The 23,717-nt window shown below is 42.4% G+C and overlaps 1 protein-coding gene across 1 annotated transcript in view; it reads right to left on the minus strand.

Moving 5' to 3' along the window:
- The window catches only part of LOC139212605 (glutamate receptor 4), a 104,886-nt gene that overhangs the window by 20,380 nt on the left and 60,789 nt on the right, over window positions 1-23,717 (minus strand). The window contains exons 5-11 of the mRNA XM_070843076.1: window positions 21,199-21,252; window positions 20,327-20,485; window positions 16,159-16,326; window positions 15,655-15,759; window positions 13,325-13,435; window positions 4,881-5,087; window positions 347-720 (exon numbers count right to left, since the gene is read on the minus strand). Coding sequence (XP_070699177.1) covers window positions 347-720; window positions 4,881-5,087; window positions 13,325-13,435; window positions 15,655-15,759; window positions 16,159-16,326; window positions 20,327-20,485; window positions 21,199-21,252 — 1,178 coding nt within the window. The remainder of the gene's footprint in view (window positions 1-346; window positions 721-4,880; window positions 5,088-13,324; window positions 13,436-15,654; window positions 15,760-16,158; window positions 16,327-20,326; window positions 20,486-21,198; window positions 21,253-23,717) is intronic.

Raw genomic sequence — 23,717 nt, forward strand, 5'->3', positions numbered from 1 at the left:
AACATCGAGACTGAAAACATACTGATTTATTTCTCTAGTGCTCGTCACAGTGGGGTGTCGAGACTTGTGAAGTTTTAGTTTGTGTCAGTCAAACATGTCTGAAATAATGATGAAGGTCTTCAGTGGATTGGCAGCCGAGGGATTTAAACACCAGACCAACACGGACAGAATCCAATCGAACGTGGCGGCACATAGTGATTATAATTGGACTAAAAGTCATGTAATGTGTCCCCAGCCTCAGGACAAAAAGCTAATATTGTATCAGTGGCACTTTGCAGCAAACATCCAGCAACTGTTGTACTTTAATGAGAAGAAGTTCTCTGAGAGTTTAATTAAAGTGTCTTACCTGGGGGAGATGTCACAGCCCTGCTGCATGAAGGCGCCCAGGGAGAACCAAAGGGAGTTGAAGATACCAAACTCATTGGGGGGCTGGTCGCTTGGCGGACCGTCGGTGCCCTCTTCGGGCTCCTCGGTGTGCCATTCGTACGGGCTGAAGCGGCTGACCAGGAAGAGCACCACGCTCACGCCGATATAGGCGAACACGATGCACATCCAGATCTCGTAGGCCAACGGGTCCAGGAAGGAGAACACCCCTGGTTTGGATTTCTGGGGCTTCTTGATCATGATGGAGATGCCCAGCGACATGAAGGGCTTGGAGAAGTCGATCACCTCCTCCCGGACCAACGTGATAGTCAAAGGGGCCACAGCGATTTCCGCTTTCTGCAGGGATTTGGATGAAAAGGGATTTGATTAGCTGTCTGAATGAGCCTCTCTGAGAGCAGCTATAAAATCCAAAAGATGGCAGATAAACAAATACAAATGATGGATCATCTCTCTGAGCCGGGCCATGCAACAATCAAACATCACTTAGTCACAGATATGACATGCCGAAGGCCAACAGCCAGCCAGCCAGCCAGCCAGCCTTCAGACAAACAACAACAATTACCCCTCTTCTTTTCTCCTCAGCTCATGCCATTTTATCTGAATTTCTCCCTTGACTGAAGAAATCTCAAAGCGATCAAGTTTAGAAGACGGCTGAATACCTCTCAGAGTGATCAAGTTAAGACAGAGAGAGAAAAGAAAAGAAAAGAAACTGAAAAAGAAATTCTGAGACCCTCTCTAATGCTGAGAGGCTTAGCTCAAACTCCAGGAGAATTGGCAAGGAGGATAAAATAATGTGTCAGAGAAATATGCTTACAGCACAGGAAGGCAAAAATGGGATACAGCCACCTCTGAGGTCTGCAGCTGTGGAAAAGTGCATACTGGCTTGCTGAAAATCCACAAACCAGATTACAGTTAGTGACTTAGCAACACTTGTGACCTTGTCTGCCCGGCTTGGGAGCAAAGGGCTTAATATCAGCAAGAATTTAAAGTTTCATTACGGCCAACCCACACTTAAGGAGGTAGGAAAGGAGAAAACAGAGACGAGGGGAAGAAAATGAAAGAGATTTAAGTTCTTTCATCCTCAGCAAAATGCACTAAGATGACAGCCTCGGGGCATTTAGTGTGCGCTAAAATACATGGCAGGTTAAAAGGAGGCTTTTCAGGGAGAACTGGGGAGAAATGAATGGTCTCTAAGCAAAGTCTTAGACGAGAAAGTGCTGACAGCTTCCATGTCCTCAGATGTTCCCATGAACGCTGTAGAAAAAGCTGCCAGCTTCCCCTCTATGCCCCAAAATCACACCCCCTATAGTGTAATACAGGCTACACACACACACACACACACACACTGAGCTTGTTTATATATTTCATCACAGCCCTTCACACTTTTACCATTAAGTTACCTTGACGTGGACTCTTTTTATTCATCTTGCATATTATAATTACCACAAAATTCAGCTATGACTGGTAATGAAAACAGTTCTGCACACTGCTGGTAACTCCCTCACTTTATTTACTTCATCAGGGAAAATTCATTCAGGCAAACAAACCATTTGAATACAAAATATATTCACACATTTTTATATTAACATGGAAAAAAAACACAGTTTTAGCACCTTTTTCTTTATGGCTCTTTTTCTATGATGTGTTTAGTCTACTGAGGGTCTGCAGAGTAAATAATTATGATCAAATGAGAACATGTGATCGACATTGTGCAGATTTTATCTTGTCACATAATGGTGTTTAAATTGGTCACCTGATGATCTTTCACTGTCTCTCAAATGTTTCACACTCAACATACTTCATTTCTGCTCCTGAGAGCTAAAGGTGAGACTCTACAAGCAAAAGCTTTGTTTCCTTTATGGTCAATTTTGGCATTTTGGGGCTTTTTTTGCAGCCATAACATGTGTTTCTTCTAGACGAGTGGAAAAAGAGCATCCAAAGTGCACATTTAGGTGTTTATTCCACCACACTTTGTCTATTTGCGTCTGTAGATTTCACCAAAATTCATATTTTATAAGCCGTTTTCTCAAAATGCGTTTTTTTCTCAGACTCTGAGCCAGAAATCTGCAATTCAGCAGCACTTAGACACCAAACCCTCTACTTTTATTCCTGCCTGTATCCTTAAGGCTTTTTGCAGACAGGTTTGTTCATATATCATTCACAGCCTGATTTACATAATGTTTTATTCCCCAAAACATGGTGTATTTCTTTAAAAGAAGAAAGAAAAAACAAGAATATATATAGCTGTTGACAGTATTTTCAGATTATTTCAGTGATAAAAAAAAAGCCTTTGGCTCTAATATGTCAAATGAAATGAGAATTAAAACATATTTAATTAGATAATGCCTCATCTGAACATCAAATTTAAACATCAAATCTCAAAAAACTTGTAGTTGATGGTGTAGGTGATATCTAGTGTTAAGATTTGTACCCTATTCACCAATAGTATCCAGTTAAAAACTAATCATTATGTTTAGGCAACTCAAAGCACTTAAGTTCAGAGAAAACTGGTTGTCCTGACACAGATAATGTGAGTAATAAGAGAAATTGAGGGTCAAATGAATGGAAGCAGTTTTGGTCTGGGAGCGAAAGGGTTAAGATCAAAAACTGAGTGATGACAGCTGTACTTCCACAAAGGACAAGTTTTCCTGTTTGAGGATTTATATTGAAGTGATGTAGCCGTCATGTCTCCCATTCAAAGCAAAGCTTGTGGACAGGATGCGTCTCCACTCGCAGAGCTTGTTAAAGGAGATGAAAATAGCAGCGAACACAGCTGCACTTTTTATTCCTGTGCTTTTGACCAACGTGGTTAGTCTTTACACCAAAAGTGCGGTGTACTGCTTGATCAGTCCTGACACATCCCGAACTGTGCACTCGCTGCAGTCGACTTCACAGTGAGTCACCGCGGCACCAAAGAGGCGCAGGCGAGAAAAATGCCACTTTGTGAAAATGCCACTTAGCTCATCACAAAATCAGGACTAGAAGAAAAAACTGCGGGTTTCTCTTTCTGGTCAGAAATGTACTGAAAACAAATTGCTACTGCTGCTCATGCAAATATAAAATGCGAATGTTTTCTGGGGAAATTGTTTTCTTAAAAATTGGACAAAGATTATCACTCTGTGGTCTCCACAACTCAGAGTAGTCAAACATCTAACTTATCATTAACTGAATCTAAATCCAATTTTAATACTTCGCTTTGAACGGCTTTCTTTATCTTTCGCCCCTAAATAAAAGCTGATTTAGTCTTTTCAACAACACAAGGACACAAACACTCCTCTCTTTCCTCTCTTTGTATTCATTTCAGGCCATGAAATCCCAACATGTTCCCATCCCACGTCCACGGTTATCCTCAGCAAGGTCAGCAGCAGAAAGACACGTCACGCCAAAACAAATCACCACCTCAGAGATTCTTTAACAAGCTCCAACAGCCTCCGCATTTCCTCTTTAACCCCTCCACAAAAGCTCAGCCCTAATGCTCCAGTAATTCCCCCTCTTCCTGCTGGCAATGATACCACCAGAGACTGCGCGTCTGTTTACAACTTCATTTCAGATGGGTTTAATTATCTACGCAGCGAACGACACACAGGAGCTGCGCTTCACACAGAGATCAAGTTAAACTCTGCAGATCAACAAATACTGGCTGTACACAGACTTCTTCTACAGGCAAACCACCATTTTCTGCACAGAAAACTGAGTGTTTTATACATTTTAGAATCTTTTAATGGGGCAAATATTATTATTAACCTCTGCTGCAAAGAGAACCAGTCTGTCATATCTTAATAAGATGTGTCTCAGATTTTATCTTCTGTTGATGCAGATTGAACATTTCCTCCATGTTCACCTGGTGTCTTGATAAATTCATGAAAATGTACTTTCCCTCTGCACTAATTCCATCCCCATCATCCCCATCCGCTTATGATAGACAGACATGATAGATCAGATACAGCAGAATAGTTATAATATTTTAATGAATTAGGGAATACAAACAGTATCTTTATTGATAAGATGTTTATTGGCTACCATTTGTGAATCTGCCATGACTTTAATACCAGTTTATTTCATGGTTATTCTTATTTAATTCACAGTAAGTTGTTTCCATTTAAGAGTTGTGACAAGCACTATTTTATTCTTATTACAAGGTCATCAGGATAAGAAATGGACAAATGTGTCTGTTCACTAATCTTGTTTTTATGGACTCTCTTCTTACAGAGAATGAAATCGACTTTAATGACTAATTTCTGGCCATTTTCATTTTAAAGACAAAAAAAACCCCAACTGTTCTGTCAAAGCCGAGCTGCCACACAAATTTATTGTTAGCACTAACAGATTAGACACAGTATTGTGCCTAATTACCGTCATGAATCTTACTGACAGCATAAAATTAATGTTTGAATGAGATGAGTCAGCTTAGACCACTGTCCAAAACAGCACGTTAGGGAGCTGGAAGAGAAACCACTTCCTGTCCAGAAAACAGTAAAAAAAATAAAAGTCCTTACCCCGTACACCAGCTCCCCGACCATGCCGTTCCAGATCTTCGTCTCTGGGTCCCTGGCGCCGTACTTCCCGTCGGGAACGATGGAGATTTTGTACTTGATTCCGATGTGTTTGGCGATCTCCGAGGCCAGGTCCACACAGTAGCCCTCGTACTGGTCGTTGCCCTCGTACGTCTCCCAGTTCTTCTTAAGCATCACATAGGGACCCTCCTACACATGGGACCATAACCAGTGAACCAAACCGTCAGACGGACAGGCACGCAGACATGAGGGCTCGCACAATGATTCATTGACACACCAACAGACAACAGAATGACAAAGAGGAGCTGTGGCTCATTAAAACCAACCAGGGTTGAGGTTAAAGGCTCCCAGTGGGGTTTTTCCACCACCTGGAGCTCTATGGGGCAACGTTTAGATGAGTCGGCCCCGGTTTTGTTTGAATCTCATGCACGAACATGCAGATGATGCAACATACTTTGTTACTGATGGTTTCATGCTTTTCCACTGAGGACGACTGCTAGCTAGCAAACATGTATGTACAATAAACAGCACAGAGTTTAGTTTAATAAACGTTTTGTTAGGCAGGAAATGCATTTGACATTTTTGCTTGGTCTCAAAGATTTACCATAAATACAATAAATACCAAATCTAAACATAAATCTGTTTGTTTACAATAAAACTCCACAGGATGCCCTCATCTTCACTTCAGAAAGTCTTCAGCACCAAACAAGGAAAACATTTGATATGTCATAAAGCAATTTAAAACACTATGGTAAGGTTTTATTGAAAAATCACATCCTCACCGCTGACTGATTTAATGCAGCTGGTTATCTGAATTAAAGGTGCAGTCACTTATTTGGAGCAGAGAACTTTTTCCGCTAAGGCTATAATGACATTATGGACTTTATCATGATAAGATAGCTTTGTCATTGCAGTTGGGGATGAAACATGATGCCGTAGAGGTCACGTTCATCCACAATTTAAAGAGTAACTGCATTAATTAAAGCAGCTGAATGTTACATTTACTTTAAAGCTCAGTGACTGGATGTTTCTTACTGAGATGCACCTTGGGAGTTGTAGTTAAATCCTTATGCACATGCAGTTTTGACTTTTTTCCGTCAAAGAACAAAAGAGCACAGTTGTTCACGATAATCTAACCTGGATAATTTCATGTCCATCCAACTGTTACACTGTTTTCTGCACAAAATTACTTTTACTTCTGGAGCCCTGAACTCTTGAATACATTTACATACATTACATACTTTGCAAACTTTATTAAGCACTTCTAACGACATTAAATCCATCTATTTTCCACAATCGTATCAAGTTAAATATTGTATAATGCAGCTTTAAATGCGATGACTTTAAACAGACAACTACTGTTACATGTGTCGCTATAATAACAGCCTCACGCTGCAGATACACAGCACAGACTGGAGTCTAGGCAGGACGATGGTGGGGGGATCATCAGAGTTAATGTGGATGCATGATACACAGAGACGCATAGAGGAAAGCATGACTACGCAGAAACGGAGGCAGACATAAAGCTGGAGGGAAGTGAGAAATGAGCTGCAGTCAGACTGAATGACTCAGTAACGACTCAACTTGTACACTTAAAGTAATCAGAAGTAGCTACATCAGTCTGCACTGTGACCAGCGGTGGGTTATAGATCATTAAATGTAAACCTCGTGTGGTTCCTCTGCTCATATTTCTAAACAAATTACTTTTTGTCATGGAAGGCAGCCTTTTTGCATATTGAGAACGAGAGGAGATGTGTTTGCTTGACATTGCCCCGGGCCAAAGCCAGGTAACCAAAGACTCCTCAGTAGGGGGAGAATGCAAATGCTCGACTGAGCCTGCGGCACAACAAAATGTTAATCTACAGTGTAATGATGGCACAGTGTAACAGTGTCATGTCAAACAAAAATAATAAAAAAGACATTCGTAATCTGAAATATACGTCTGACAACTGCTCTTGTGCAAAAATATTAGTTTGATGATTGTAATGTTAGAGTGGGACTTAAGATCAGTCCTGGCAGAATTTATGAATCACGACAACAGTGGGTTATGATGCATCATGATGGAAAATGTCATACAAAGATTAACATTTTGCCTGTAATTATAACATATCCATCATCCTGTACTGTAGTTTGGTTTTTTTTGCAAACTGTGATCATAATAAAGTAGTACAATCAGAATTATCTGCCTGAAAAAGCAGGGTCAGATTAAACTGGCAGGGCGGCTTCATTATATTTTGCTTACAGCTTCAGAAACCAACCAACAAACATCCTATTCTGGAGTATTATCCTTCCTGTATATGTGATAGTTTGTGGTAATTGGATTAAATGTAAAAATGTATCTAAAACAATGAAAGTTTAAAGCTAGATTTTGACACTTTGACACACGCTTCTAGAAAACAAATGACCACCTAGAGGCTCTGGATGTTTATTCTGCTGCTTAAGGGCTGTAAACTACCAAACAAATTTGCAAGTACTGAATTTAAACTAATTTCCACACAGTAAACCTGATGCCTTTTGGGTTCCCTGAGGGTGCGGGACTGTGATTTCTTTCACATCAGAGCTTTCATTCAAGCTTTTCTTGAAATCAGACGCTTGTTTTTGATCATATTTACTGAATTTTTTCAGTCAGATTAAAATATCCACAAGACATTCACAGGAAAAAAATAATTCAGCATCACTGTTTCATCTAATTCCATCTGATTGATATCAGCCTCAGTGTTTACTTTCATTCTGCTTCACATCAAAAGTGCTCAGCTAACAAACACGAGGTAGCTTTTATTGTGAGGCAGTCACAGGTAGCGCAGTGTATTTGTATTTGTCACCGTGCTGACAGCAATTATTCCTCTAAAAGTGTGTCTACAAAACAAGATATGGGTAATTCCTGCATTTTCTTTTTGTGGGGCAGTGGATCAGTTTTGAACACTGCAGGCTAATGAAACACCAAGGAGTACTCGCAGTGCGCCGTTAGAGCTGTGTAGCATGAAATCAGATTTCAGTGGCTCATGGCGTGATGGAAAAAGGCCAATTATTGACTGACTTCTTTATTAAACGGTGACTTTTTTTTGGCTGTATTGTAAAACGGATACATCAGACTGGTAAAGCAGCTTCCTCCAGACCTCTGGGACTTGTAGTATTAAACTCCACTTGGCGTTACTATGGTAACCACGGGTGTCACCAATAAACAACCAATACTGAAGCCTTAAGGAGCACAGCTTTAAAGCCCCTACAGTAAGTGTAGGACTTGCTATGACTCTAGTATTACAGCACACACTGTTGTGGCTGATTGCAGTGCAGGTTGCTCCCCTGCCTCCATGGACACTGTGGAAATAGTCGGGAAATGACGCAGACATATTTAAACTGGAATCGTCTCATCATGTTTAGAATAAAAACTGTACACGTGGTGGTTTTAAATTACTTCCAGTAAAACACTAAAAAAAAAAAAAAAACGCCTAAAAAATCGAATTCCCGATACTTTTTGAATGAATCTCGACCATTTTATTCATGAAAACTTAATTTACAAGTTGCATCTCTGCAGACGTTTTGGATGCATATCAGAGGTGAAGCATCCCTAATCCACATGAGTCACGATAGCAGGGTTTATGACAGCGCTGGCAGCCGGAGGAGCGCAGGGAGTGACGGAGATAAAGGATGCAGTCAGTGTTTCTGGCATGACAAGACAGCGGCGCGTCAGAGGTCTTCGCAGCAAAGGCCAGCGTGGCTGACAGGCTGGTCAATAATCCCAACCACGCTGCTTCACTCACTGCCTAATGAGACTAATTAACATGCCATTAAAAGCACACACACACACACACAAACACACACACTATGGGGCCTGCATGATGTCACGAATCCATACGTGTGTCCATCAGGGTACGCACACAAACACACACATGCACCCACATCAGAATTGTTAGACTGTGCTGCCTAAAATCTGCCTGTTTGACGTTTTGAGGTTTTGTGTAACATAAATAATCGGATGCACGTTCTGTGTGAATACGAGCAGTAATAAGCAGCAGGGAGACGGACTGTATTGCACATCAACTTTACCACAAAAACATCATTTTTACAAGGCGAATGCACACTAATGCATCTCAGCGAGTGACTCACTTCTGGGTCTCAGTCATCAGCAGCCACTAATTACATTTTTATTTGATTTAATGTGGTTGCATTGAAAAAGGGGAGCACATTTAAATGCACAAACAGAAAATATTTGCAGAAGTGCGCTTCACTGAATATCATTAAACCTCATATACAACCTGTACACTTGCAGTAGTCCCTGTCTGCTACTAGTAAGTAATAAAAATGAGCAAGTAAGAGTGAAAATTAAAGCAGAATATGGTGAAAAAAAACAAGCTAAGATATTTCTTGTGTCTTTTAATGTAATATTAAAAGACAATATTTTCATATTCCTACATTTGATTGATAAAATTCTTTGCAAATTGTTAATTTCAACTTGATGATTTTTGATTTTTAGCCCAATTTGCTTTATAAGGAGACCAGTTCTGCTCCACTTGTGGATAATTTACATTCACAAAAATATTACCCAAGAGTAAAAACAAGACCTTGGAGCATGACGTCCAGCTGCTGGAGGTCAGCAAACATAAACATAAACATATTCAGCATCGTCAGCGGTGGTATTAGGGGACCGAAAAACATATCACCACAGCAGGGAACACCGTGTTGTTGCAAAGCTGTGACACAAAAAACAATTAAGTAAGAATTTGGTATTAAGTTAGATACCAAAAACACCTTTCTAAAGCGAAGCGATCCATGAGATGGACAAGACAATACACCCAAATATAGGTGATATTACTTTATCAGGTGGTATAACAGTGACCTCCATAAAGACCCTGAGGCAGAAGTCTTCCTTAATTTGTAGATGCGCCACAAGGAAGTTGGTAAATTCTCTTAAATCATTCCTTCATGTCACTTAAAAACAAACCTGTTTGTACGAGAGGTGATTGCATGATTCCCCGTGTGTTCTTTAAACAGCTAAGGATTTTGGGATACTAAGACAGACCCCTTCCTCACAGCTCCTCGAACAAAAGGATAAACAACAACATTGTTATAACTGGACTTTGCCTGTTCTTCTCTGTCTCTGGCAGATTGATAGTGTGCCAGGTTTTAAGTGCAATGCAGGAGCTTCGAGCCAAGACTCTTCATCAAAGCTCCCAGCCTTGTCCTGCCAATAAAATGACATTCAAACTTTGTCCTTGTCTGTGGGAGCTTTTCTGTTGATGCGTCAACCTGCAGGCAGCTATGGCCTGAGACATCAAGCCCGTTAACACCTTGAACTAAAGACAAAAACAGCTAAATCCACTACACGAAACATCCACCAGACAAAAGGAGATACTAGATGTATGTGGGTGAATTCATTCAGTAAAAGTCAGTTCCTAATGAGGCTGATTTGCAAATAAGTGGACGGTTCAAGCTGGACCATAATGTTCCAAGTGAAAGCTGCTAGCTGTGCAGCATTTTCAGACTGCTAACAAGCTGCAGTAGCTGCTATCTGACTAATAGCCTAAAGTAGACAAGCTTAGCCAACACACAAGTACCCCTCAGCCACAGGGGGCAGTAATGAGCCATGTCCAGCTTGGCACACCAGAATGATTAAAGGAAAATTCAAGAACATTTTTTGAAATAGCAAAGTTCCACTGCAAGAACTTATTGTGCTATGAAATAATGTGCATCTCTTGTCACAGGTTCACTGAACTAAATATCAAATTTCAGGGGTTGCTGCTAGTTCTGCCGTTCGTAATCATTCAAGCTGGTGTGTCAACAACTTATCATCATGTATGGGACAACTAGCAACCATAGTGGAGTTGATTTACCAAAAAGCAAAGCCGATAATTCATTATTTTAAGATGCTATAGTGTGTAGTGTCATTAAATCTATGGCTTATCAGCTAGTAGACGTTATCTATGTTTTGTGCTGGGGGGGCTGCTGAGCTTATCAGATTAGTTATTTCTTATTTCTGAGAAAAGCTCAGCGCAGCCTATAACTTTGTCTTTGAAGACGGAATAATAAAAGTCTCGCCTTGGGACTCGAGTTGGGTTAATTTCTCTAATTTGTCAGCACCAGGTGGGTCAGGATCGGGTCCTGGTTTTAGGCCCATGTAGAACACAGATGACTAAAACAAACCAAATAACTGAAGATACAACACACAGCGTAAGAGTGCAGGGTGAAAGGAGACAAAACAAGATCATAGAAAGATAAAGATCACATTGCAAACAGTGGGGCGCCACAAAAACACTGCAAAGCGGTCTGATGCTCTGGACGCCGTTTTTGGGCAGAGTTTCCGTCTACACTTAAACTTTGGTGATTTTGATGACAAACAAGCGTTACTTCCCTTTTACCGCCGCTCCTTACAGGCTCCTAGGACAAAGGGGGGGGCAGCCTTGATGTAATGCAACACTAGTACACTTGATTAAGTTTATGCTAAACAAACATTACTGTCACGGACATTAAAAGCGGGTGTGAAAGGCAGCCGTCACAATGTAACTATAATATCATGCTGCATAAAAGCGTGATGGATATGAACTGGGATGATTATGAGAGCATTAGTCTTTATAAGCTGTTTTAAAGCTTACAGGAAGCCCTCTGAGTGTGTAATGTACTGTACGGTAGAGCAGGTAGTCGGATAAAGTGACAGATTTAGAGCAAACAGCAATTCAGTTAGACATAATGTATATTCACATTCTGGTGCCGCCTCACGTTGTAGTTTAGAGTCCACAAGTCTTTGTAAAAAATTACAAACCAGGATGGGATTCAAGCTGTGACTGGCCACACAAACACACCGGGCATGACGATGTATGAATCTAACACACACAAACAGGTGCAGTGGGAGCTTCTTTATGCTAGTAAACAGACTCTGTGCTCTTAATGGCTGGGGACCCATTTTATCCTCAATGGGTGTCCATCCACAAGCACCGTCCTTAAAAATGACAGTGTCTTTTCCCCTCCATTTGCATTTCATTTTCCTCTCCTGGGGCTCCATTACGGCTCTGAGTGGCTCCATTTCTTGTTCAGTTTTCTGAACAGGGTGTCCATTAACATAGGTGCCGTGTCTCTCCTGTCGCCCAGTGTCTTTAGGGCTTCATTTTGGCTCGGGTTGTTGTGTCCATCACTCTGCCATTAAGGGCTTTCATATCCTGCTTGCGTCCAACTGGGGCTCAGTTTCTTAAAATGGGGTTCCTCATCAGGGGCTGAAAAGAGGGAGGATTGTGCTGAGCTGTGACTCTCCATTCCCACCTCCTTCCCTCCTCCACTCAGCTGCTACATGTACGCTGAACATCTGGCTGCTTTACTCTAGCCAGCCGTGTCAGAGTCACTGCTGCAGCCTGAGATTCACATGCCATGCAAAGGCCATTCACTTCAAACATGTGTAAAATGCTTTGACTGATTTAGAAGCTGTGTGGAACTCTTTTATGAACTCCTATCTGTGCAAAAAGAACAAAAGCCTCAGTAAAGGCAGCCGGTTACGGAGCTGGTTCACTGCTCTTTGAGATGTTTATTGGTGCAATAAAAAGAAAATCTAAGTGACGGTAGATTCTGGGGTTGTATGAGGGTTTATTGAAGTTTCTTTTCAGAGCAATGAAAAAGAAAGCCCCCTTTCTTTAAGAGTCTCTTCACTGATCATTTTGCTCTGCTGTAACAAAGCACGTGTGAGCCCTGAACTCTGGTCCGTCATGGTGCACAACATAAGGGCCTTCGAGGGTGAGGAGCTGAAATCTGCAGCATTTAATGGGAATGTGCTTCATCTTCATCAGTCCACCGTCGCACACTATAAATCCTAGGATATAATCAATGTGACGTTATGTGTCGTGAAATATTTCGGTTGCATAAACTGTGTGTGTGAGTGTTTTTGCGGCACCACAGATCTCGATCGCTCCTGTATTCTGATCTATTGAGGCTGCTGCTGGTGGATACTCTCACACTGAAAAGCTCGTTTTGTGCAAAATGGCAGAGAAAAGCTGGCTCTTTGCCCTAAAGGCTGGCAACAGATGATGTTTTACATATCCAGATAAGTAACTCAGCACACAGCACAGAGAATTGTCTATATTGTGTTTGCATCAGTGAAGAAATACAGTATCACACAAGAAGGAATACCGAGGAATGCAAGGTTCATCAATAATAGGTGTTAACAGTGTTGAGAGTACTGTTCTAGGATTAACAGTGCAGCTGACACCATACTTTAATGTCAGGTTGTTGTGAATGCAGGTTTTTGCTGTTGGAAGTAGGATGTTTGATGCTCCTGAATCTGCATATCCCAACATATTCTGCTCAATGTGGTCTGCAGCAGCACTAGATAATAAAGTCTCCTGGCATTACAGATTGCTAAGAATATGGCTGCATGCGCCTGTGTGTGTGTGTGTGAGTGTGTGTGAGTGTGTGTGTGAGTTGGCGAGAACATGCCGGTCTCTTACCATGATGGTAGTAACTACAACAGTGCGGTTCTCCATGCCAGAAGTGTCATTTGGAAGGAGCGGAGAGTCCTGGATGAGCACCAGTTTGTCTGCATCGTTCCAGTAGCCGATCTGAAGGGAAAACAAATTATGAGATTTGGTTCGTGTTCACGCGTCCGTGCCAATATACTGTATTAGGCTTCATGCACAACTTTGGCGGAGCGCTTTTGTTGATGAAATCCCCGATGTTGAAACAGAGCAGCGGAGCTCTTTGCATGACAGAACTGGAAGGAACCGCCAGAACCAGGACTTATACTCGCTGTTTCTGGGTCTCTGTTATGAAGACCGAAATGAGAAGCTTGGTACGAGTGGCTCGGTTTTTAAGTATCACTGAAAGGGCTCAATAACGGTTGAATGTGAATGAGCAGAACGCTCCTCAACAGGGATGTATTGGATTGGAGGGATTGGGCTGAACATGTTAGATTAAATCACCATAATTAATCATTTCGTTGTGCTAAAAAGTTACTTTTTCAGAATAAAGACAAAATGTATCTTTAAAGGGTCCACTTACGAGCTTCTTCTGAGCTTTCAACTGCGTCTCATGGTCTTAAGGAAGCTCTGCAGGCTCAGGTGTCGGCCATGTGATCAAATAATGCCATTGTTTAACACCTTGGCCACGTGTTGCAACTAAAGGAAGCTCCTTTCACTGATGAAGACCATGAGACACTGTTGAAAGCTTACACCCTCCGACGCTACGGATGAACAGGCTAAATAATCATTAGATAATTAGTCATTATCCAATTAAATATGTGCTAATTTGCTCACATTTCCGTGCTTAAATCGAAACATTTGATAAAGCAGGTGCAAAATTCTCGTTTCATTTTGTTGACTTATAAGAGCCGAACGTTTTTACAGAGGGAAATTGTGGATATCTTTTTTTTTTATTATACTCCATAAATCAGAAGCTGCAGTCAACAGCCAGAGGTAAAAAGATTTTCACCACGTTTTTAGGAATAAATCTATGAAAGCTAACAAAAATCTAAGTGGAAGTTTACTGCTCCCAAAGTCAAACCTAATCTTCTAATCTGTAATAAAAAGTATGAAACTTAAGTCATAACTATGAAGTAAAATAACAAGAATAAAGCCATTATATTAGAAGAAATATTAAATATTAATTAGACTTTTCCTCAAAATTATCACATAATTGTCATAATTGTTTATTTCATTTGGTTTGGTGAGGGGTCATGTTCACACAGCAGCTTTAAATAACATCCTCTGGCTACACTCACAAGTTTTTAAAATATCTACTCAGGGTTTAATAAAATTGTACATTTCCTACATAAATCCATAATCATATGGTTCCATTTAAAGACAATAAGCGGTGATATTGAATTGAAGCCGGCCTCGGCTCAAACGCCCTCATGCAAGATTCCCATTTCAGGATCGATGTTGTGCTGCTTCTTTTTGTCAAAAGCTGTTTTATGTTCAGCTGACGTTTCTGCCGTCTTCCAGGAGTCCTTCAGGGTCAAGCTGACCGACTGGAACTGACAGACATGATATGTTGTGGTCACAACATTAGCATCCTCTGTCTAAACAACATCGAGAGGAGCTTCGCGGCACCGGCTGGCCGATTTTAATAAAATATCTGCAAACCAATATTGTGTCAAACTGGTGTATTGATCTAAGAGCTTTGACGGCAGCCATAAGCAGCTATAAGTCAGCCAGAGTGGAGACGCTGAGCGAGCCAGCTGGCTGCTGGTTGGCCGCTGCTGGTGGGAAGCCAGAGGGGCCGGAGAGCTGTGATTGGCCGATACCCTCCAGTGTGCTGGGGCATCAGGATGATTGAGCAACATGGTAAATGTAGGAGAGAGGCTGTGACACACACACACACACACACACAGTGTCTGACAGGACCCTCGCTGTGCGCTGGAAGACAGGTCAAAGCAGCTTTTGATTGATGGGAGCTCCTCTCTGCTACCAGCGCCCTCCTCCTCCTCCTCTTCCTCCTCCTCCTCCCCTTTACCTTGATTGCTCTCTATTTCATTTTCCCTCTCGCCATCACTCCCACAACTGCTCTCTCTCCCCCTTTTTCCCCCCATTTTCCCTGAATTTCCACTACAGACATCCATCCTCTCACACCAGGAGCAGAGGCCGAAGTTTTTTTACAACCTACTTATGATAATAGAAAATATGACACTTGATACTTTGGCGTCGCAGCCCCCCAGACACTTCATGTGACAGCCGTGTGCACACACTGCTGACTATGTAGAGGATATATGATGTAAGCTAGAATATACAGACAAATGTTCAACCATAACACAAATGAAAGCGGTGTGGTGTGATGTGATTACCCGTCTGGGTCCATTATTCTTCAGCTCAAACACGTCCATAGTGTAGTTGACCCTGCGGCCATAGTGGTCAAACTGGACATTACCTGTTAATCCCTGCAACCGGACCTGCATACGGAGCACATAGAAACACATACATGCAATGATGTTATAGCAGCAAACAGTATTTATTACTCCATAGGAGCATTGAAGGAAGAAAAACAAAGACAATAAACCAGCTTTTCACAGCGTTTTGCAGCAAAATAAGTAAAAAGAAGTCGAAGGATGTGCCTAAGCTCATAGGTAATGTACACATCCATAGCAAAGCAAGTTTAGATTCTTCATGTCAGTAAAACACACCTAGAAAAGTGCAGCAAAAAATGCTCATTTATTTGGTTTTCGAAGAGTAAAACAAGGAGAATTTCCTGTGTTTGTTTCTTAGACCAACTTGGATCAAAGCATGATGTGTTATCCTTCAGCAGTCCATAGCAGGTCAGCGTACTCCCTGCATTTCTCTGTCACCCTCACCTGTTTGAGAGTGCGCTCCATGTCGATGCCCTGGTTCCACGGTGCCGCGGGATTGGCCAGACAGTCGCCAGCGTTCCCCCGCCTGGAAATGTCCACCTTCTGCCTGCGCAGGTTCCTGAAGGCCTCGGCCATCACCATCACCCCGTCGTATGTCAGCGCTGAGGTGTACTGGGAGACAAGAGGAGGTGTTCAGAGATCCAGAGACAGACGTTACTGTATGTGGGCACACTGCACAGGCTTTCTTTAGCTAAACTTAATATCACATGAAAAACACTGCAGTAGGAATTATGGTTCACCTCTGGCCTATTAGATTTATTTAAGGAAAATAAAAAACCAATTATGGATGGACCGTGTGATTTGGAAATTACAGTCTTTGTAACCTGGAGGCCGCCCTGCTGTTCGCTCTGTTTTGGGTATATATATACAGCTCTGTGGGACACATGCCGGAAAAAGGTATGAGGCCAATTAAATGCTGATTTAGGCAAAATGTTCTGCAATATTTGCTGGTATGATCTCTTTAAAAACAATCTGCATAAGGCTGCCTCTGAGAGCACGCTGAGTTTCTGCAGGGCCAAGCAGTACGTCGTAATGGCCTGGCTGTTGCAGCAGTTTTCTCTGCTCATTATTTTCTGGAAATGGAAAGGAGGAGAGGGGGACAAGGGAAGAGCACATTCCCCACAGTGTAGGCTTCCCAGTTTCCCCTAATCTACCTGTGACCTGAAGACTCTGTGCTGCCGCTGACTATTTACATCTACACAAATCATGCTCTTCCGTCGAGAGCCGTACATTTCCCTAAAACTCACCTCTGGCACGGCAGAAAACTAATTGAGTGAATGACGAGAAGGCAGCGAGATGGAGAGTGAGCGGGGTAAAAAGAAAGGGAAAGTGTTTTGTCCAGCCGGGAAGCAGTCTGGCATTAATTATCCCGGCTAGCAGGAGTTCATTAACTTCGCCTCCGGCCGGGGGTGGCTCCTATTCATTAGCCCACTGCTCACTGTGACATTATGGCCCTCTGCGGAGACTGCTGCTCTCTATCCCCCTGCTTCTCTTTGAAAAGATGCCCAAAGCAGCACGCACAGATACACACAAACAGTCAAGGTGTGGGATAGACTCACTAACAGTCAGGACCATCTTCACTGCCACCAGCTCAAAGGGGCCACAGACGTGGACACGGAGAGGACGAAACAAGAGACTGTGGTTAAATCATTCTGAGGAGCTTCGTAACAGTGTCAGCTGTATGAAATGAGTAAACATACTGTATAGGACTGTAGTAAAAGCATAAATGTTGTCAATAGGACAGAAAGTAGCCTGATTATCACACTGTTTTGTTTCACTTGATTATTTACTGATATTATTGTTTGTTTACTGAATCAGCACATTGAAGAAATGTGCCAGTTTCAGTTGACCTGTACAGCTGCATTAACATCATTCACACATCAGGAGTATATCTGTGTAGCTAGCTAGCTATGTGGCCAGCTGGCGTCAACCTTCTCCAACGCTCTGGTTGTCCGATTGTTTCCCCAACAAGGAAAACAACCTGGTTGCTGAGCACAGCGCCAGACGTGAAACCGGACCAGATAAAGATTCTCCATGGACGTTTGCAGCCCTGCTCCGGGTTTGGAAATGCAACCACTATTATAAAACCAATCCCAGTCTGTCTGACGATGACGTGCCGAAGATTTAAAGGAAGTCTAACCTTGCTGGTTGAGCTAAAAAGGCCCCAAAACAGTGCTCAGCCCAGGCAGCAGCATTTCCTTCAGCCTGCCCCCCCTTCTCTCTCTCTCTCTCTCTCCTCTCACCACACTGGATGGATGATGTTTCAGACAGGCTGAAAGGCAGCATTTCATCTTCCTTTAAATGAGCTTTCATGACAGCGAGTGGCATGAATGCACACATCCACCCAGCGCCATAAAGGGTCAGATACAGGGTGACCATATTTTTTCAAATCCCAGAACAGAGACCCTTCATGCACGCACACATATATGTGCTCGTGCACAAACCATGTGTGTGTGTGTGTGTGTGTGTTTTCATCAGGATGGTGAACGATTATTTCAGTACACTTACTTCTCAACACCACAGAGACGCCACGAACGCAGCAACTTGTTTTTCATTGCCAGATGGATACTTAACAAAGGAAGGAATTTAGGCTGCTGGAGCTCCTCAGAAAAGAGCGATCGCCTCGTCACAGGCTGCCTTAACAACGATACACTGATTGACTGATGCACATAAATTCAGATGCACAGTAGCTTCTTTATGTTAAGATAAGCGGGACAGAACATGATAAACGTCTTTGTGCGCACCGGAAACAAGCAGAACATTAGAAGTGTTATTCTAATTGGGACAGTTTGGTAGAGAACGTTGAAACCCAAGATATTTTAGTGGTCCAGTGGTCCCTGACAAACCGGGACCACTGGTCACCACTACTAATGGCCTCCTCCTTGGCGAAGGAGGAATAAGTAGAGTCCATACAGCAGCAGGGCTTTGGGAGAAAATGGAGTGGTCCACTATGACGTGATGAGGAAGTTGAACTAGCACATGTGATGTCAAGCTTGTGATGTGATTACCTTCTTATAGCAAAATAAACTTTAACCTAACTTTAGCAAAGTTACTGATGCCTTCAACTGTGTTCGCTTATCATGTGACGCTCGTCTTTGCACGGACGTGCAGTCCCCCTCTAGAGTATCCACCATGTGCAGGTGTTTACTGCTAATTTGCACATGATATATATCTGATTAAATGTATTGATACAGGGTTTAAATGCAAAGAGCCTTGATCAGATGTCACTGTCAAGCTAGCCGATGCAGGTGTAGATCACGTGCTGATAGCTGAGGAATTCCCCGACAGTCATTGTCACGTCAAAACTTGGCGTCACACATTGTACAGGCACCGCTAGCTGCTAATACCTGGGACTGTTAAACACAAGGCATTACATTTGTCTCTGCAAAGTGAGTAAACATGCCAGGAGGAGGCCCAGCTCACCGCTAGTGTTAATATATTAGAGGGAGGAAGGGCTGACTGTGACTCAGGCTGTGGACAAACTTAATGGGGAGCCGAGTAATTTAGTCTGAGTGGATTTCCAGGAGAGAGAGCAATTTATCAAGAAATGGAGTGGGGATAAACACACAGCCACAGAGAGATAACACACACACACACACACACACACACACACACACACACACACACTCACACACACTCACACAATATCATGTGATTTCACCCTGTGGTGTAAACTTTTAATTTGAACCACCCCAATCTATCAGACACACATACTACACACACACACACACACTGCTTGAATCGCAACGTTTCCACTTCACTGCATATGGTTTTTTAAAATAGAAATCTTTGTGGGACATAAATTTGCCGTGGGGAGGGGGGAGGAGGGGAGGAGGGGGGTTGACCACCACCATGGCGTGATGCCTTCTTGCCCCACTGCCATTTGTGATCTGTGCGCCTGAAAAGAATATAAAGTGGGTCAGTCTGCCACATCACTGCATGTGTCAGCGGTGGAGAAGCCGAGCTGATGATGCTGCTGTACGCTTCCTTGCGTGCATGTGCAGCGTCTTATATCATACGCTGCCATTGCTTAGTTTTTGCATCAAGCAAGAAGTGTTTGGTGCTCTGCTGCTGTTCTTCTCACACCTGGCAAACATGCTGCATAAAATTCACACAATTTCCATCTTATCTTTCACTATTCTGTACTTATATTATCTTCTTTTGTTGTACCCACCTTTTTTTTTTTTTTACAGTTTTAACAACCCGGTCTCCACAGGGGTCATTAAAGGACTGTGGTTTTGTATGTTTTAGCCACCTGAGTACAAATTTCATGTAATTTCCATGACTGCACACTACTCTTCAAACACATCCAATGAATTTCAGATACATTCCCCACCTGCCAGCTAGCTGTTGGCTTTAGATAATTTCAGGATAGAGATTTGGAAACTGCTTTGGAAGCTCACTTCTGAGATTTGAGAGTTGGCTTCTGATCGCCAACTTATTTGATGGAAGAAGGAAATAAATTCACATGATCCTTTCTACATTTTTGTGACAAAATAGCTCGCCAAGCGCTCTGAATGCACCACCAAGGAGTGTCCAGAAGGGTCATCCTTCGCAGCGACACTGCCGAATCACAATAAGAAGTTGCATCGCTGATTTGATCACCGCATACCTTCGGTGGGGCGTCCGAGCCTGGGTACTCCCTCTGGTCCAGCTTGTTCCAGCGCTGCATCAGTTTGATGACCATGGGGTTGCTGAAGTCGACCAGCTGGAAGCCCGTCACGTTGGCCCCACCGTGCATGAAGCGCTCCAGGTTGATGTCCTTAAAACCCTTGAGGGGCAACAAGGGGAAAAAGCGTGGTCACGGGCTGAGTCCAGTGGTGGCAGAAACAAACAGGTGTAGATTATTTGATACGGTTACATTATTAGCCAAGACATTAACCGAAGTACCTCTAAACTACAGCAGGCTTGAAATAATTACTTTATGATTAACGAGGTGAATAAGAGCAAGAGAGAGCTCTTTAGCACTGATTGAGGACAATCACGCTACATATCGTGTTCCCTGCAGGCTGTCAGACTGATCCATGTATTTTTCCTTCACTTTAACACAATACCCACATGTCTGTATGTGCACTGGAAGAATCCCTGTCAAATGTCCCTGCTGCCCTGAAGAAACCCCCTTTGTAACGTGACTCCAGTGGGGAAGGGGGACACAAATCCACACTCGTCGTGTTGTGTAAAAATGCACTGACCTGAAGTTAATATGTGGCTTCAGCAGTCTGAGTTAATGAAATCAAGCAAATATTGTCCCATATTAGAGTCTTTTTGAGCTAAATTTGCTTTTGGTCACAACTTTTGGTCCAGAATCAGTGAGTCTTGCTCGTACAAGCGTTTCAAAATGTGCATCCAGACTACACGTCAATACGTCAAAACAGTGGTAGTAAGCAGATATGAGAGAGGAGAGAGGAGAGAGAGAGAGGAGAGAGAGAGAGAGAGAGAGAGAAGCAAACAAATGAGCAACAATCAGGAGTAATATTTCCTCACCAGGTTGGCCATGATGTAATGGTAGCCTTTGACATGTTTCCCGACACTGACAATCTGTGAGGAGGCGAAGCAGAGCTCAACATTAATCTGACTGGATTACAGCATAGCACACGTTAATTACATTTAATGATGCGTGTGACAGGCGAGAGCGTGCGTCTTGGCACGGTGGGACCGTCAGGTTTAATCCACAGAAGACTGGACGTCTAAACAAATGAACGGGCCGTCATGTCGGTTTCTAACAGAGGGAGTAAACACTTCACGCTTTCAAAGACACGACAATGCTTCTCGACACTCTTACACAACACACACACACACACACACACACACACACACACACATACATTTGTGCAGCTATCCTTACATGGCAGTGACTTTCATTAACTAACGATTAACTAGTACCTGAGAAATGATGGATAGAACAGAAAAACACGCTCACACACGTTTCCATCACTTTGGAGGACATTACATTGACTTGCATTGATTTCCTGGAGACTTACCCAAACTCTAACACACACACACACACACACACACACACTAGTACAACCATAGAGTGATAAAAACTGATTTTGAAAGCTGACATCTGCTGGGAAATCCCACTGGACATCCAGACATCCAGTTAATGTCTGGACATGAAAAGCTTGGACTGATATCAGTTTCCCAACAGCTTCACTGCTGCAGTCAGGACCCGAGCATCAGGTGGTCAAACCCTGCACACAGCTGCAATGTGCAAGATTAAAATTAAAAAATACATCCGTAATATCAATCTGGATCACAACACGGAGCAGAGGGAAGTATAGCATCCAATCCACAATAAAACAGGTCGGTCTGCTCAGATTAAAGGCTCAGTTCACCCAGGATGGTGACTGGCATAGTGTCTTGTTTTTAAAACCTCATGTTACCTCAAAGGAAGTTTAGGCAGGTTTACACCAGCGCAAAGCAAAGACCGACGACCGTGAGCATCACTGTGTGGTTTACTGACTGTGTACTACATGTTTTATGGTTATTAAAGTCTTCAAAATCCAACCACTTAAGCTATTTTCAGACATGGAGGACATTTGGCTTCAGTTATTTGTTAGCATTACAGAAAAATCCACAGTGCTCAGGGGATATTTGACATCTGTTGTGAGAGGGAGTGGTGTCACTGCTGGAGAGCAGCAGATACGAAGGAGGACGAATGTTTTCTGTCCTCACAGGCTGCAGCACTGATGGATTTTAAAACTTGCCTCGTTACCAAAGCCTTAATTAAAGACCAACGCTCGCACTCAATTCTCACAGTGAATCACGCTCTAAATTCTGTTTAAACGATTTATCAAGTAGGAACTTCTACTGCCTATTTCATAGTGTCCTTCTCCTCAACAACCTCACAGTATTTCAGAGTTTATCGAGCTTTTTTTTTTTGTCCATAAGAGATGAAAACTAAGTGATACATTTATTAAAAGGAGGAACAAGACATGCATAACTAACTTTGGGTTGCTGTTAATGCGATGACATTAAAGTCAGACTCCTGTTGTGTTGGAAATGTTTACAGCTCTGATCATCGTGGCTTTAAAGTAAAATTCACTTATATACATAACATAACAAGGTGTAATCCGCTTTGTCTTTTAAAGTGGCTTCGCTGTACTTTTTGTTTACTTTGTTGGACTTTAATTTCAACTTTAAACCAACAGATCCCCTTTTTTTTTCGTTTTGCAGCGACGGTCCAGTTTGTTCAGCTTGTAAATGAAACAGTTTTTCATGCTCTGTCATTTAAAGTAACATCTGAATGCCTGTATAGTCTTGATATGAACTGACCATGCTGTTAATAAGCAGCTAATGAGGCCCGGTTATGTATTCAAATCCTTGTCCTGGATCAGGATAATTTGGCGAGATGTAAACATGAACAGGATGCTAATACATGCTAAAATAGAGGGTTGTGTTTTTGGCAGTAACTCTGAGCCCTGCAGCAGCCCACAAGCTCTGAGTATCCAGCGGTAATAGTCCATCACATCCACTTATGAGATGTTGTGTGCACTGGCATCAAGACAGGATGGAGCAGGAAGTGTGAAACATGAAGACTCTCACTCTCTCAAACACACACACACACACACACACACATCTGAGAAGTAAATTGTTAAAACTATGACAGATGTCAGAGTGGAGATTTGCTGAATAATTGAACAATTACAGACACCAGTTGCCCCGGGGAAAGATGGAGGATGAAGAGGATGAAGAGGATGAGGAGAAGGAGGAGGAGGAAGGCGCACATCAAATTCCGAGTGTGCTTATGCCAAATAACACCACCGGAGATCAGAACAGGCTGTTTTCAAGTTGAAAACTTTCTAATTAGCACAAACACACTCAAAAAACATCGAGTGAAACAAACATCGAGTGAGTATGTTAAGTATTTACTTTTACTTTTCATAGCAGAAAATATAGTTAGTGGGATCCTGTCACTGCTTTTAGGAGAAGAAGAACAAGAACAAGAACAAGAACAAGAAGAACAAGAATGAAAGATATTTTTTGATAATAAACAGCATTAA

This window comes from Pempheris klunzingeri, chromosome 14, assembly GCF_042242105.1.
Source record: "Pempheris klunzingeri isolate RE-2024b chromosome 14, fPemKlu1.hap1, whole genome shotgun sequence".
Lineage (NCBI taxonomy): Eukaryota > Metazoa > Chordata > Actinopteri > Acropomatiformes > Pempheridae > Pempheris > Pempheris klunzingeri.